The following is a 17,320-nucleotide window of genomic DNA, read 5'->3' as shown; positions in this document are numbered from 1 at the left end:
AATAGAGTCATGACGATAATTTTAAAATGTAACCGATATACACCAATTAATTTATGTTAAATGTTTTAAATATGTTGTTCGTCCATTAGCGAGTAGTGTTTAACGTTAATATGTTTATATTTAAGTTAAAAAATGGCCTTTTACCGAGATATATCTGTGATAAATTAGTAATATTTCGTGATGTCCATAACTGTAATATAAAAAATTGTACAGACATTATACTATCTTATAAATGTAACACTACTCAAATGCTCAATTCGGTGCTATACAAAGGTCTGTTAGAATTTAATAAATTACCGAGTAACATAAAAACCTGTGATCACATCAACCGTTTTAAATGCTTACTGAGAGCACATTTTTTAAATTAGTTATTAGGTTTTATGTTTCAGTTTTATATTGTAATACGACTTTAATCCCTATCTACATGTTAAGTTTTATTTATTTATTTTAGAGTTTTAGTTTTCTATTTTTGTTTTTTATTACTTATAGCTATATCAATATTCTATTTATTATTTAAACCTACTGTAATTTATATGTAGCATGTTTGCTAAATAAAGAGATATTATAGTTAATGACCTAACTTAAGCTTCAGTACGTCCGATAAGAAAAGTTCGAGTTAAAACACCCCCCGGGGAAACTGTCAAGAAACTACCCTAGTTAACTATGCGAGGTATTACACATCAGGGCTGAACTTCTTATATTAAACCCTCTAGATCTTAACTGACAGCTTTATTTTCCATTTCGCCGCGTGGCGGCACCATAAATAACCAGTTGTTTCATAACAACTACAATTTCCTTTTCTGCTATTCGTATATATAAGTACGCGAGCGAAATAGCGAAACTCTCGATCGGACAGAAAGAAACAAGAAACCATCAATCGGAGCCTCTAATGGCTCAAATATAGAACCTGATCGTTAAACCTGACGGGGGTTTTTTCGCCGGACGTGTGAAATATGCCTCCCTCCTTCCCTTATATACGAAAAGAATAAGCTAAACCCCAAACGTAACATACCTATTAGCAAAAATAATACGTAGGGTTCGTGAAGCGGTCGGGTTTCCTCGGCAAAGCTCGCTTTCATCCCTTGAAACTTGCAGGGAATTTAGAGACAGTCCGGAATTGACTCTAAAATCGTTTGCCCGGGCAAAAGCTCTCGCCTCTCTTTCTCTCTCTCTCTCTCGCTAGGCTGCGGCGTCACTTTTTTATTTTCCCCCATTCCCAGTTGCAAAACAACACGTCCGGGCTCAATATCACTAGAACCTAATTGAGGTGATTTCTCATATACGTGTAACTCGGTATGAGTTGAAGTATTCGTTCGTTCTCGCGGCTCTCGGATGGTTTTTGGTATATTTATAGTACGATGACCTGAATCGCGATCGAAATATCAAATCGGGGGTGCAAAATATGAGAAACGACACCAGAGATGGGATTTAAAGGGATTTTGCTGCTATGTTGTCACCTGCTGGTTATAAGGATTATTTTTAATGTTGCTGCTGGGACCTCGACCGCCGTTAAGCGAGGTAAAATTAGGATAATTTTTTTTTTAGATTTAGCATTACATCAACGTGCGAAAGACATTCTAAAGAACATATGGTTAGAATCATATATTTTGTATCTTGTCTCTACGTTATATGGTTTAAAAAAAAAGGTATCAAATTCAAACATTTTACAAGTGATAAACATATGTATAATAAAAATCTTATATATTGAGTGCACAATGGATTACAATCTGTGTGTGCACATGGTTCAATGAAATACAGAAAAAGAACTAATTATAAGTAATGGCAATATTACACTAAGTACGTAAGTATGTAAATGATGAAAGGAATAAGTTATACCTACCAAAAAAATAGAGTAGCAAGTAAGCACAAACCAAGTCATTTAGTAAACCAATCTATATTATTTACAAGTAACCATGTATTTATTTTGCGTTTTACTTTATTAAAGTTTTTATTTTTTATATCAAATGAAAATATTTTCGGCACTTGTCAAAAAAGTTGACAGTCTTTTAATATTAATGTTTACCATTTAGTAGCAATAATGTTATTTAGATGATTATTAATTAAATAAATTGATGACAGCTAAACAAATAAGACACACTTTAAAGGTTATTTAAAAAACCAAGTCATTTTGTGTCTAAAATGGAATCATCATTAATATTACCACTTTTATATTATTTTTACGTTTATAAATATTCTTTGGTAACAACCAAAAAGATAAACTTTTTATTGCATTAATAAGTAAATAATTTCAATCAATCAATCAATCATATGCTTTATTGTCAAAAAATTACAAAATTTTGTAGACAAAGCTAATAAAAAAAATATATAGAAACAAAACACACAAAATAAAAATAAATGTACAAACAAAATAAATACATGCAAAATTGTACAAAAACAATGTACCTGGTCAATTTACATCATAATGTATAAAATGTCAATAAAAATAAACACAATGGTCAATAACAGTAAATTCATTTACTAAAGAAAAAAAAACAAATATATTTTCTATTTTAAGACATAAAAAGGACCAGTGTGTGTGTGGTACCCAAAAAGTTATCCTAGAAAAAAATCCTCCACTGCGTACAAGGCTTTTTCCAGAAAGTATGCCTTCAAAGCATTATGAAATCGAGGAAAAGAAGTAATTGATTTAATTTCCAAGGGCAAATGATTATGCATCTTTTTGGCTCTATATAGAATAGAGCTTTTTACTAACTCGGACCGAGGGGTTTGCAGATAAAGATAATGCACCGCGTTGCGAAGTGAATAATTGTGAGACGGCCTACTTGGCATTTCTAACTTATGTTTGCGTACTAAACAAATAGATTCCAATATGAATAAAGAGGGAAGAGTAAGTATCTTGTATTTTTTAAAGATTTCTTGACAGTGAGCTCTGCTATTAAGTCCAAGCAGATACCGAACTGCTCTCTTTTGGAGTTTAAAGATGCGCTCAAATTGAGTCACACCGCATGTGCCCCAGAATGGAAGGGCGTAACGTAGATGTGACTCAAAAAGGGCATAATAAACTGTTCTTGATGTTTGAAAACTTAATTCCCTGGAAACTGATCTTAAGGCAAAACATGCTGAACTTCATTTTTTATATAAGGCATCAATATGTAAAACCCATTTTAGGGAGTAGTTAACATTAAGTCCCAAGAACTTCACAGATTCAACAACCTCCAAACTGGTGTTGTTAAGTACAAAGGGTTGAATAGTAGTTTTATATGATAAGACTTTAGTTTTTGAGACATTTAGGCACAGAAGATTAGAATCGCACCCCGATTTAATGGCAATTAAGTCATTAGAAATAGTAGCATGTAGTGCCCTAGCATCCGGATTGCTCCATGTAACGCTAGTATCGTCAGCAAAAAGAAAGATTTTGCCACTGATGTTAAGTTTGGCCATGTCATTTATAAAAATCAGAAACAAAATAGAGCCCAGGACTGAACCTTGAGGTACCCCACATTCTATTGGTTTGCAAGAAGACTTCGTCATATCAACCTTTACAAGCTGATTTCTGTAACTTAGATACGACTTAAACCACTCAAGTGGCTTTCCTCTGAACCCATAGTGATTCAATTTGTCAATTAAGATGTTATGGTTTACACAATCAAAAGCCTTGGAGAAATCACAAAAAATTGTTGCTGTTGAATGATTATTATTTATACTGGTGTAAACACTATTAAAGAGAGAAAACATAGCATCATTTGTGCACTTATTACTCAAGAATCCAAATTGGTGAGGAGTAAGAATTTTATATTTAAACAGAAACGATAAGAGCCTTTTTTCAACCAATCGTTCAATAATCTTTGATAAAGTGGGAAGGAGTGCGATTGGGCGATAGTTTGAAGCTTGTTCTTTATCTCCTCCCTTATGCAAAGGAATAATTATTGCAGTCTTAAGGCAGGTAGGAAAGACTCCATTTTGGAATGACTTGTTAATTAAGTTTGTCAGATGGATTAAGGTGCAATTTGGCAGATTAGAAAACATTTTGAGAGTGAGCCCATCTGTACCAGATGATGATTTGTTTTTTATTTCATTAATTCAGGTGTGATAATGAGCTCATGTTTTTTGCAAAAACACGTAAGCCTTTAGTGGTCCATGGCTTATGATGTTTAATTTTGATAGGTCTAAGAGGAAACGATCTATCTGCAATACTTGATAAAGACTTTATAAAACTAGAAAATTCACTATTTAAATCTTCAGTAAGAAAATCCCAATCAGCCGTTTGGCATAAGTTCTTGAATGGTAAGAAATTATTTTTGCCAAAAACACGGCCTAATTTACGTAACGTGTTTTTGCCTTTAGAATTTATGGAAAATTTAGTTAGTGCAGCTTCATGATCAGAAAATCCTGAATTAAAAACCGTACAATCTACGAGTTCAGGAGCAAAAGATGACACGACATAGTCGATGGTACTAGAACTATTTCTAGTTATTCTGGTAGGAAAGTTAATATGCATTACTATACCCATTGAGACGAAAATAGAGTGAAGAGATTCTTGAGCAGCACACACACTGGAAAAATCAATATTAAGGTCGCCACACAAAATTAATTTACCTTTTAAGGGCAAGGATTCTAGCAAGCTTAGTAGTTTTTGAATGAAAGTCTGTAAGTCAGCGTCAGGTGTTCTATATACACAAATAATATAGAGGTCGTATGTATTATGGTAAACTATGGAAAATTCAAATACTTTTTTCTGATAAAAAGTTATCAAACTTAGTTACCGGTGAAAAATCGTTGTTTATAGACATAATCATAGTGCCCCCATGAGATAAATTAGTTCTATTAAATCTTGCTATTGTAGTGTAATTTTGAACAAAAACAGGTTCATCAATGATTAGCCAGTGTTCGGTTATAGCAACTATTTCTGGAAAATTTAGCTCTTCTAATAAAAGAAATAATTCACTAGTTTTGTGTCTTAAGGACTGAATGTTAAAAAGAAATACGCTAAGCTTGCTATCATGCGATTTATCAGAGGGTGCTTCATCCTCTGGTCGCGTCACGTTATTTAAAAGTTTTTATTCCTAGATGAGGAACCACTGGAAAAATAATTAGATTGACTTTCTCGAATTTTTTGAAGCCTTAAAATTTTTCCTGAAGAAAAGAAGGATCTAAAAGCGGAGAGGTCTTCTTCCACTTCGGCTGCACCAATTCCATAGACGTCGTGGAAACGGATATACAAGCGTCGGAGGGAGTCTATGTTAGTAGGTAGGCCCTCCGAAGCTAGCATTAGCTTGACACTGGTCTTGGTGTGACCTTCGAGACAGACGTTGGAAGGCTGGTCATAGAGGTATGCCAAGTAGAGCCTAAGAGTTTTTAAGATGGTGGGGTCTCCAGTCTAGCCAACAGGTACCGTCCATTTTCCGCATCAGATTTTTGGGATAGTCGCACTACTGGAGAAGTCATCGGGTCCATATTATGCAGTCCATCATCATCATTGGCCTTCTTCACAAGTTTGAAGCTGACATTTTCTTGCACAAATGACTTAGATGCAGCTATCGCATCTTTATCTGAACCAATTTGAAGCATATTGAGCTGATTTGAGACAGGTTTGGGAGTTAAGGTTTTATTAGCTGCCGGTGGAGAATTTAACGGTGGTAATGGACTCATCCTCCGTCCATCCACTACAGCACCAGCCGGCCATACGTTCGTCTCTTTTAGCCGGCTAAAAAGATCCTTGTTTTGGACACCCACTTTAAAGCTGGAGTTCACACTGTCTTCATTTTGCGTGAAGGGAAAACATCGAATAAAAGCATTAGTCTGGAGCTTATCTTTAACGTAGTGAGCGAGCCGGTTTACTGTATAGTCAGGAGAAATATTAGAGACGATTAGGTAATGCTATTCTTCGCTAGTTATGGTTTTCTGAGGTGAAACCGTTATTCTTTTTGTAGGGGGCGAAACTTCTGGTTCCTGATCGGTCTGTATAGTAATGGAAATGGATCTTTTTGCTATTGTTGGAATGTATTTAGGGATTTATTTTTCCTTAACTGTCAACTTTTCCATTTTAAGGGCCATTTGATTAATACTCTTCCGTAAATCTTCCATTTCCTCGGCAAGTTCTTGTTTGGGGGAATCATGAATCTGGATCTTGACGGATTCGTCGTGATTTCCCAAAAGAAGTGAAAACATGTTAAAGAGCTCTTGTTTCATATCTCTGATTGAGTGAAACATTGACTCTTGACCATTTTCAGATCTACTATTGGCAAGCAAGTTGTGAATGTCATCCATTTTCTCGAACAAAACCTTCCATTTGGGATCATTTTGACTCAAGATGTCAAATAGTTCTGTAATGACAGGGTAGAGATCCGTATTCTTTTTGAGACATGAACCCAAAGCATCAACAATGTCTAAAGGAATCTGCGCTTTTTGTAACTGTGAAACCTTGTCGTGAAGGTATTTTAAAGTAGGAGAGTCACAAACATTGCAGAAGAATGTAATGTTATGGTACTTTTGATTATACAGTACCTCTGTTGTGGCCTTATCCAAACTAGTACAGGACATGCAAAAATTTCGGCGACATTCCTCGCTACAGCGAGGCTTATATTTTTCTTTCTCCAAGATGGTCTTTTGACAGGAATCACACTTAAATTCAGCCATAATTTCTTAAGATTAATTTCAAAAAGTGTCCAAATATTTAAATAAAAAATATTGTTCCGTGAACGAAAACTATTTGTAAAGCAGGAGACTGGAACTGTTTATTATCAAATCACACGCACTGCGAAAACTTGATATTGTAGAGTTAAAGTTCAATAAATTGTGATTTTAAGGTCAAGTTTAGGTTAACAGGTACTAATTTAATCGGAAATCAAAACTATTTATACCAAAAGCACACGTACAGCAAAACTTCGCGTCGCGTCTGGTAAGGTCAAAAACAGAAAGACAAATCAAAGTCAAAACAAAACTTATCAACCATCAGAGCCGACGAGCGAAGACACAACCGTCTCGTACGACTACCAATGATCGAATGATTTACAATTAAAAAAAAATCAGGCTCGCGTTAAGGAAAAATTACTGATGATGGTTAGTAATACGTCAAAACGTTGGAACACGTATGAATGAGATACATCATTTTAAAGAGAATAAAAAATGCTTTTAAAATAAGATATAAAAAACGCAGGTCCGTATTTAAAAAAAAGAATTTGATAGCCGTTGCCAAAATACCAAACGTCATAAAAAAAATTAAAGGTGAATTTTTGTAGAGCACAAAAAAACTATAAAACTTTTTAATTAAAAGAAAGTTTTTAAAATCAATAGTTTTGGAAATATTAATTAAAATAACATTTGAAGTTTTTTATAAATCACCCTGTAATTCACGAACTAATAAACATTTTGCAACGTTGTAAAAGGATTTAGAATAAGCATCAAAATTGGCAACTTTTTTTCTAATTCAACCGCCCTCGTATCTCCTATAGTTTCATGTTTTTTCATAGTTTTCACATGGCAAATAGGACACCCTGTAGAGGGAGTGTTGTCCCTCTATGTGGGGTTGGCATTTCAATTCATTCATTACATAAAACATGACCTTCTCACCCTATTTATGCTTATGCATCTGTGAGTAAATAATATATCATGCTCAATGATTTATAAATAAACAATTTATATTAAATAGCGCGAAAGTGTATTAATGATTATTTCATTGCGGTTTTGATTTAAAGTGTCCCTCAGGTGAGCACTTTTAATGAACTTTAGGCTACAGTTTATGGGCCAATACGATGCGATTTAGTGATTCATAATTTACAAAAAAAAATAATCAAATTGTAAATATCTTACGAAAAAACAAATCTTTTAAGTTAATTAAAGTGATTTCAACGTTGAGATAAAGGCAGGGAAAGTGGTCCTAAAAGTAAAATAAAATTGTTTTTAGTGAATTTGTAAAATGGAAATTAGGAGTTTGCCACCCCGTTTTACATCTCGGGAACGGGTGTTCTTTTTTCCGATGAATTTAATCGAGGTGAATATAAAGTTGCCTTGCCAGATCGATTTTGTTTGATAATAATATACAATTTTATGGAATGTTTCATCAGAATTAAATTATTAATTAAGTTTTGCAGTTTTAATAGAAAATATTTAGTTAAAACATAATGTAACGTATTGATTATGTTGAAATAACTAAGCTAAAATATATACTCGCTTTTTAATTTCATATATATTTTAGTAAATTAAATCGCTGACGAACATCAATTGTAGAAAAATCATACGTATAATAAAGCAAAAATGAATTTATTATTGACATTGGATTCGTTTGAATTTAATTAAAATAAAATACCGGCTTTTACGAGAGAATTTTTAATATTGGCCTTTTTTATACGTGCTACGTTATTCAAATAAACTCCTTCATTTAAATAAATTAAATATTCGTATTTTTTTCGCTGCTTTTATGAATTATCTGCAAAACTATCAAAAATTATTATTAACGAAAATTAAAAATAATTAATTACTCCGAAAAACTTCTTTTAAATTTTGAGTTTGCACCATTGGAATTTTTTACAATTTAAGTAAGGCTTTTGATGTACTGGATAGTAAACATTTAAGATCTAAGTTAGAAGCGTTTGGAATTTACGGTTTAGACTGGATCTCATATTGTGTATCAAATAGGCGACAACTTGTCCAAATTATTAGCTCGAATGACCACTAAGTAAATTTTCTTTTTTTTTTACTATTGACCACACAATATATGGAGTCCCCCTGGAGGATATATTGTCACCTTTTTTGATCTTTAGTAATGACACAGATTTACAGAATATTAAATCTGTGGTATTATGTAAATCTGTGGTAAGGATTTATCTCAATGAATAGACCGTTCTCCTTCTCGTCACATAGGGTAGGGTTGCCTATATTGGACCGGCTCCTAAATTGGACCTTTGAAGATTTGAGCAAACCGACAACAAGTGGGGCCATCTGTCAATGCCAACTAAAACTACACCTCGAAAACTGTTAGAGTTTCAACACGTGTGCGTCTGTAAACAACGGTTGAGGAAATATTAGTGTTTTCGTGATTTTTTAGGCAAAATCACGAAAGTGGCAAGTGGAGCACAGAAGATTTAAGCAGTGCTATTTCCGCTTTTCGTAATGGTTCTTATGGGCTTAATGAATGTGCAAGGTTGTTTAAAGTACCTAAAGCTACACTAAAAAGACATCTCGAAGAGAAAAACAAACGGGCAAATAATTCAATTAAAAAAATGGACAGGTTTAGTGTATTTAATGAAGAAGTTGAAGCAGAATTGGCTAGGCATATTTTGAATTTTGAAGAGCGAATGTTCGGGATGGGCATACGAGACGTCCGCAAACTGGCATTTGAATTGGCAACAAGAAACAATTTGAAACACAATTTCAACACAGATAAACGTATGGCAGGGAAAAAGTGGTATTATGGTTTCATGTCAAGACATAAAGAAATATCGTTACGGCAACCGGAGAAAACATCAATGGCAAGGGCTGCAGGATTTAGCAAAGTTTAAAAAAAATCTGAGAAGAGGATAAATTGACCGCCATTCAACGCATATTCAACGTCGACGAGACAGGCTGCTCAACCGTACAACGGCAATGTCAGAAAATATTAGCCAAGAAGGGAAAACATCAAATTGGGAGCATTTCTAGTGGAGAGAGGGGGGCAAATACTACTGTGGTTTGTTGTGCAAGTGCAGCAGGGCAGTTTGTACCACCCATGATAATTTTTAAGAGGAAACGTTTTCAAGAGAAACTTTCATTAGGTGCTCCGCCTGGCAGCATTGTCACTATTAGCGATACTGGATATATCAGTAGCGATCTTTTTGTGACATGGCTTAAACATTTCATTGAAACAGTTAAGCCAAGCCCTGAGGCCCCTGTTTTGTTATTGTTGGACGGCCACAGCACCCACAGCAAAAACCTAAAAGCTCTACAAATTGCCAGGGATAATGGAATTAGGTTGTTGCAGTTACCAAGTCACACAACACACAGACTCCAACCGTTGGATGTTGGATTCTTCAGAGCCTTTCAAAATGTTTATGGACAATGCATTTAAAAATGGTTGCGAAATAACGTGGGTCGAACTGTATCAATGTTTCAGGTTTTCGGGATAATTGGAGAGGCTTATGGGATTGCTGCAACAGTGAGAAACGCGCAGAACGCTTTTCGTGCTAGTGGCATTTGGCCTATAGATGAAAATGTTTTTAAAGAATCTGATTTTGCAGCTTCAATGATGTTTGACAGTGCATCGAACTCTAACCATGAATCCCAACAGGAGATATCTGAAGAAGATAATATTCCATTGGCGCAAGTCGTTAGGTCGCAAGGATTACGAACGAAGAGAGCAGCATCAACTTCCCTAAATATTTCAGTCCAGGATATTTCGCCGTTACCTATAAAAAAATCAAAATCATCAAAAGTTTGCCGCACCCAGGACGCAGTTGAATTGACTAGTTCCCCGTACAAAAACGAACTTGAAGCAAGAGCTAAGACATCTAAAGCAAAATCGGTTAAAACTACTTTAAAATTTTCAAAGATTAGTGATAAAAAAAAGGTAGCAAAATTAGGTGGAGCTAAATCGGACAGCTGGTATTGTGAAATATGCGAGTCTGAATCAGTCGAAGAAATGATCCAGTGTCTTAAATGTAAAATTTGGTTTCATGCAAAATGTGTCAATGTATCGCTAAAAACTAAGATATTTTATTGTTCAAACTGTAAAACTTAAGATTATGATTTTTAATATTACATAATAATAAAGGGTTAAATTAGGTTAATTAAAATAGTTTAATTTAGGTTAAGTTTATCAGTGAAAAAACGTTGAATATTAGTTTATGTTATGCTAATATATATCTTTTTTCGCGTTCCTCATGTTTAAATATAGGTTTTAACATCGGTCCAATTTAGGGCGCCAATGATCCAATTAAGGATACCGGTATCCCAAATTGGACTTTTGCTTATATTTTTTTCATTTGAAAAATAAAATATTATAAAGTACCATGTATTATTTATCATCTATTATTTGTGAATTTTTGGAATATAAACAGTACTTAGTAAATGATTTTTATAATAAAATTTTGAAATATTTATTAACATGTGTAATACAATAGATGTTTGAAAAGTGTTCCAAATTAGGATACCTTACCCTACACTACCGGACAACAGTGGAGAAACAAAGTGTCTTTTGTATTTATTTTTATATTAGTGTATTTGATCATTAATTTTTTATTTTTTTTAAATATAATTTTGTTTCTAGTCTTCAGTACCTCAATAAAAGATTAAAAAAAAAACAAGTGACAACTAATATATTTTATTCTTGTTTTTACAGGGGACAAATGTGGAGAAACACTATTTTTATTTATTTTTTATACACAATGTATTAGTTAGTTGTACATACAAAGACTAATAATGTGTAGCAAAACCCTTATTTTTTATAACTTCAGCACACCGACTTCGCATAGAGTTCATTAGGCTGTCAATATAATCTGCTGAAATGGAATTCCACTCCTCTTGAAGAGCTGTGAACAAGTCATCCTGGTTTCTAAATTTATCTTTATTTTTTTGTCTGATTTTCCTATCCAAATGGTCCCATAGGTTTTCTATCGGGTTTCTGTAAATAATATACCTTTTGGTCTCTCAGCGGTCTATAAGCCGCCTCCGATTTCTGTGAATGACTTTATTGATGAGTTGGAAATATTTTTTGCAAACAATGTAACAGAAGATTTTGAATTTTTTACCGGAGACATTAATTTAAATTTGTATAATACAAACGAAAGAGACAAAACAAGCGTAAATAAGTATATGTCAGTACTAAATTCTTTTGGGTTTCAACAATTTATTGGGATTCCGACTAGGGTAACTAACGAGACAGAAACTTGCATTGATCACTTTTTTATAAAAAGTAGGGGTGGTTCTTTAATTAAGTCATTTGTCTTGAACACACACACAACAGACCACTTCCCTATCATGTTGCAAATTGAATCCCAAATTATTCAAAGTCAAAGAAAAAAGAAAAATACATTCCACATTATAGACTATGTCAAGTTTCTTAATTTAATAAAAAACGTGAACTGGACGGACACCATAGAAATAGCAGACGTTGACATGGCAACCCAAAACTTTACAAACAAATTTATAAACCTTTTTAATTCATGTAGGATAGAAAGACACTCTAAACATAAGGTAAGAAAGATAAAAGAATGGATATCACAGGAACTAATTATTGCAATCCGTAAAAAGGACAAACTAAGGAAGAAATTGATTAAAAATTATAGTACACAGCTTAATGAGGAGTACAAACAATTTAGAAACTATGTGAATGATTTAATTAAAAAAACTAAGTATGAGTATTATAAAAGCCAAATTACAGAAAATAGTAAAAATATAAAAAAAGTTTATCAAATTATCAGGGACGCCACAAACACAAAAACAGATAGGAAGATTGAAGCCAGCATAATGGACGAAAGTAACAAGAAATTTTCAACAAATAAAGAAATGGCCAATTTTTGCAATAAATATTTTATTAATGTTGGAAATAAAATGAAAGATAAGATTTCGCCTCCGGAGAAAAATATCCGTATAAACGATATCCTAGAACCAGCAAAAACCTCATTATTTTTAACACCTGTACATAACAATGAAATAATTAAACACATTGCAACACTAAAGACAAACGCTGCCCCAGGAATAGATCTCATTCCAACACGTGCCATAAAACTAACTAACAAATATATAGCTGAACCTTTAAGTCATATTATAAACCTTATCTTTACAAGCGGCACTATACCGAAGTACTTTAAACAATCGATTGTCACGCCAATACATAAAAAAGGCCCCACATCCAAAATTGAGAATTATCGACCAATTAGTTTATTAAACAACTTTTCTAAAATTCTAGAGAAATGCATTAAGGATCGCTTAAAATCATTTCTAAACTCGCTTGGTGTATTATCAGATAATCAATTTGGATTCTCAGACGGTATCAGCACGGCACATGCAGTCTATAAACTCATATCTGAAGTTAGTAATAACCTTAACAACGGTAAAAAATGTATTGCTGTTTTTATAGATCTTGCTAAGGCCTTCGATACTGTGCCACACAACTTCCTTATAAATACTTTAGAACACTATGGGGTTAGAGGTTTGGCAAAACAGGTACTTCGGAGTTACTTTGAGAACAGAGAACAATTTCTTAAACTAAATGATACTGTTAGTGATCCTGAAATAATTAACATAGGTGTACCCCAAGGTACAATTTTGGGACCAATCCTCTTTGTGGCCTATATAAACGAACTGCTGAAATTATACTAAGTTTCGCCGATGACATGACCTTAATTTTCAAGGGCAACACATGGGAAGAAGCGAAAAAGACTTTGTGTGTGGGTTTTGGACAGGTCAGGGATTGGTTATGTACCCAAAAACTCACGATAAACATGGAGAAGACAAATTATATAGCTTTTTCTATATGTAATAAAAATAGACCACCATTTAACTATATAACTGTCAACCATAAAACTAACGAAGTAATCACTGAAACTTATAAAACTAAATATCTTGGCATTATCATTGACCAACACTTAAAATGGAATCAACATATTGGTTATCTCTGTGATAAAGTCAGAACTTTAATACATAAATTTTATGTTCTTCGGGAAATAATGGGCAATAAATTATGTTTGTTTGTTTATAAATCATTAGCTGAGTCTCTCCTCTCGTATTGCATAATTGCATGGGGCGGTACTTATAAAACTATTCTTCAACCTTTAAAAGTAGTACAAAACTACATTCTTAGGGTCATTCATAGGAAAAATAAGCTCTGCTCTACCGAGTTACTTTATAATGAAAATACTGAGATAGCAAAGAGACAAATCACGCATTCCCAATGTACCAGAAGTAATATGTACAACAATTTGAATTTACCACAAAATCATAAGCAAATAAACCTTCATTTTATAGATTATTTAGGGCCAAAATTTTATAACTTACTTCCTCCTGATATTAAAAATATAAAAAACCATAGAATATTCAATAGAGAAATAAAAAACTACATATATATTAATTTTAACAAATTTAGACCAATGATTAATTGAATTTACTGGTCCAACAGCGTATTATGTTTGATCTTTTCTTTTCGTGGTTTTAATGTAAATAGTGTATTTTTTTAAATGTAACAGATTTATCTGAAATTACGTTATTTTCATTTAGGTTCAATTTTGTTTTTGATTATTGATATTGAATTGATTTAAAACATGTATTCTGTTATATTTCCTACTAGTTTATTTTTGTGTATAATATGTATATTATTCTGTTAATAAGTTTATTTTGATTGTTAAGGAAAGAGTTGAAATCCAAGCATTTTTTGTAAGAGTATAATTTGGTTTTTCTGATATTGTAATTCGAACATAAGCATGCTTAAAAAAAAAATTGCTTATTTCGTATATTATAAACATTTCGTATATGTAATTGTATTATAAGAATAAAGAATAAAGAATTATAAGATCCGGACTTTGTGCGGGCCATTTCATAAGGGGCACATTGTTGTCTTCAAACCATTTCTTTACTACTTTTGCGGTATATGCTTCGGATCGTTATCCTGCTGAAACGACCATCGAAGCGGCATATTATTTTCTACTGCGTATGGAAGCATATGATCCTGAAGAATTCTTAAAAATTGAAATCTGTCCATTTTTCCTTCAACTTTTCTTAATGGTCCTACTCCTGATCCGGAAAAGCAAACCCAAACCATGATATTGCCTCCTCCATGTTTCACAGTTGCCCTGGTGTACTTTGGATTAAGTCTAGTATTGGCAGGACGGCGAACCCATTTCATTCCATCAGATCCGAATAGGCAGAACTTACTTTCATCAGAAAATGGAACCATTTTCCACTTTTGGGTTGTTTAATCAAGATGTTCCTGTGCAAATTGGAGTCTAACCAATCTATTCTTTTTAGAAATAAATGGTTTTTTGGCTGGACGACGGCTATAAAGTCCAAATTCAGTCAAACGACGACGAATAGTACGCACAGGTACCGAAACCCCATGTATTTCATTATAAATATCTGAGGCGGGCATAAAGGGATGTTCTGTTGCCAACATTTTTATTTTTCTCTTAATAACTTTATTCGTTTTCCTTGGCCGTCCATACCTTAGACGGGTAGTCACACTATTATATTTTTTAAAAGCAGCAATAGTTTTTGAAATTACGGATCTATTACGATTAATTTGCCTAGCAATTTCACTTTGTTTTACACCAGCTTGAAATTTTGAAACACTCAATGTGAAGATCAAACTAATGATAAATAATCACTTTAAATACCAAATAAGATTTGTTTGGAATGTTTATTCACTTTTATCCGCATAAAATAGCATAAATCATTTTTTAATCAACTGATAAGGTAAATACAAACAAGAAGGATGTGTTTTTATGCTGCAATAATAGAGCTAAATATTTTCTACTAAAAATGTAAAATAATATCTTGTATGTTAAGATGTTATTGTTAAATTTGTAAATGTTTCGTCACTTTTGGCCGGTAGTGTATGCTCATTTGCAGACGATACTTTAATTATTATAAAAAATAAACAATTTTCAGAAGCTGTTGAACGTGCAAATAGTACATGGAACAATTTCGCATTAGGGTGCAGAATTAATGGTCTATTGCCTGACTCTTGAAAATCCATAGCACTGCAATTCAAAATAAACAGACAAAATGTCTTGTTTCTACAAAGCGCCCTTAATCGAACAGACCACAAAATAATAAAAATTGAATCTGACACAAAATGTAATAATAATAATAATAATAATAATATATATTTACCAGAAATACCCCGTTAAGCTCACAACCTAAATGTGGTATCAAATATAAAAGAACAAAACATAAAGCATTTAGTTTTGTTCTTTCATTTTTAAAGCTTAGACACAGATGATCATTTAACATGGCATTTGCATATTGATGATTTGGCAAGGAATTTGGCAACAGGGTATTATGTGGTAGGAAAACTTTTTAAACAAATTAATAGAAATGTGGTAGTAAGGTATATACATGCATGTATCCAAAGCAAGCTGGCATACGGTATAATTATTACGGTATATTGTTAATGTTGCAACACTGTATTCCAAAGCTATCTCCACATATTACGCATATTATAAACTGTTGCCTAGAAGCTGGGTATTTCCCGGGTATGTGAAAAATGTCTCTCTTAACACCTTTGGCTAAAATTAATAATCCAACTAATTTCAGCGACCTTAGACCAATTTCAATTATCCCGGTCATCGCTAAAGTTTTGGAAAAGTTTATACAGCCGCAAATTTATGACTTTCTCACCTCCAATAATATTATTCCGCATAAGCAATCTGGGTTTAGAAAATAACATAGCACGACATCTGTCTTACTAAACGTTACCCAAGAGATAATTTGTGCAATGGATAAAGGTGACGCCACGGCACTTATAATGCTTGATTTTTCCAAAGCATTTGACACCTTGGATCATCATTTGCTTTTGGCAAAATTGGCTTATTATGACTTTGATAATGTTTCCTAAATGTTTTTTAAATCCTACTTATCCAACAGAAGGCAAATGGTGGTCTTGGAAGATCAGACTTTTTCAAATATCAAATATATAACATCTGGAGTACCTCAGGGATCTGTTTTGGAACCTCTCTTATTTCTGATGTATGTTTCGGATTTGTTTAATATTGTAAAATACTGCCAGATCCAGGGGTTCGCGGATGATATGCAAATTTATCATTCTTTTAAAGCTGAATCTGTATTGGAGGCATCACATAAAATAAACGACGATCTTTCTAGAATTTCTTTCTTTTCCTTTCGACATAATTTAAAACTCAATCCTTCAAAGTGTTGTGTTATGTGCTTTACTTCTAAGAACAAAAAAAGAATAGCATTGGACGGTTTAAAGCTTTTTGTGGGAGGTAATCAGCTAAGTATGGTTAAATGTGCAAAAAATCTTGGATTGCTTTTGGATGATGAATTGCGCTTGAAGTTACACGTTTCTAATGTTATTAAAAAGTTATACTATTCTTTAAAGCCATTGTATGCAAACAGAAATATAATTAATTTTAAGGTAAGGAAAAAACTGTGTAAGTCTTTAGTTTTAACTATTATGAATTACTGCAATATTGTTTATTTTCCATGTTTAGACAAAATCACTGCATACCGTTTGAAAAGCTGCAAAATCAATGCTGCAGATTTATTTATGGACTGAGAAAGTATGATAGAGTCTCTGCAAGGCTATGTGAACTTAGTTGGCTGCGCGTGGAAAATCTATTCTCTTTGCAATTGGCGGTTTTTGTGCATAGACTGCTAGCGTCGTACTCCTCCCTACCTCCGCAAAAAACTTACTTTTCGGAAAAATTTACAT

General features: G+C 33.1%; 1 protein-coding gene across 2 annotated transcripts in view; it reads left to right on the top strand.

Moving 5' to 3' along the window:
• The first annotated feature begins 1,120 nt into the window (after positions 1-1,120).
• Positions 1,121-17,320, top strand: part of LOC126744504 (uncharacterized) — a 76,789-nt gene continuing 60,589 nt past the window's right edge. Inside the window, exon 1 of one of the 2 annotated variants that reach the window (XM_050451975.1) lies at positions 1,121-1,518. In XM_050451975.1, coding sequence (XP_050307932.1) covers positions 1,422-1,518 — 97 coding nt within the window. In that variant the 5' untranslated portion in view covers positions 1,121-1,421. The remainder of the gene's footprint in view (positions 1,519-17,320) is intronic. The other variant, XM_050452053.1, reaches the window with a different exon arrangement.

Source organism: Anthonomus grandis, chromosome 1 (assembly GCF_022605725.1).
Source record: "Anthonomus grandis grandis chromosome 1, icAntGran1.3, whole genome shotgun sequence".
Classification (NCBI taxonomy): Eukaryota; Metazoa; Arthropoda; class Insecta; order Coleoptera; family Curculionidae; genus Anthonomus; species Anthonomus grandis.
The sequence above is the reverse complement of the archived record's forward strand: the minus strand, read 5'-3'. Positions and strand labels throughout refer to the sequence as shown.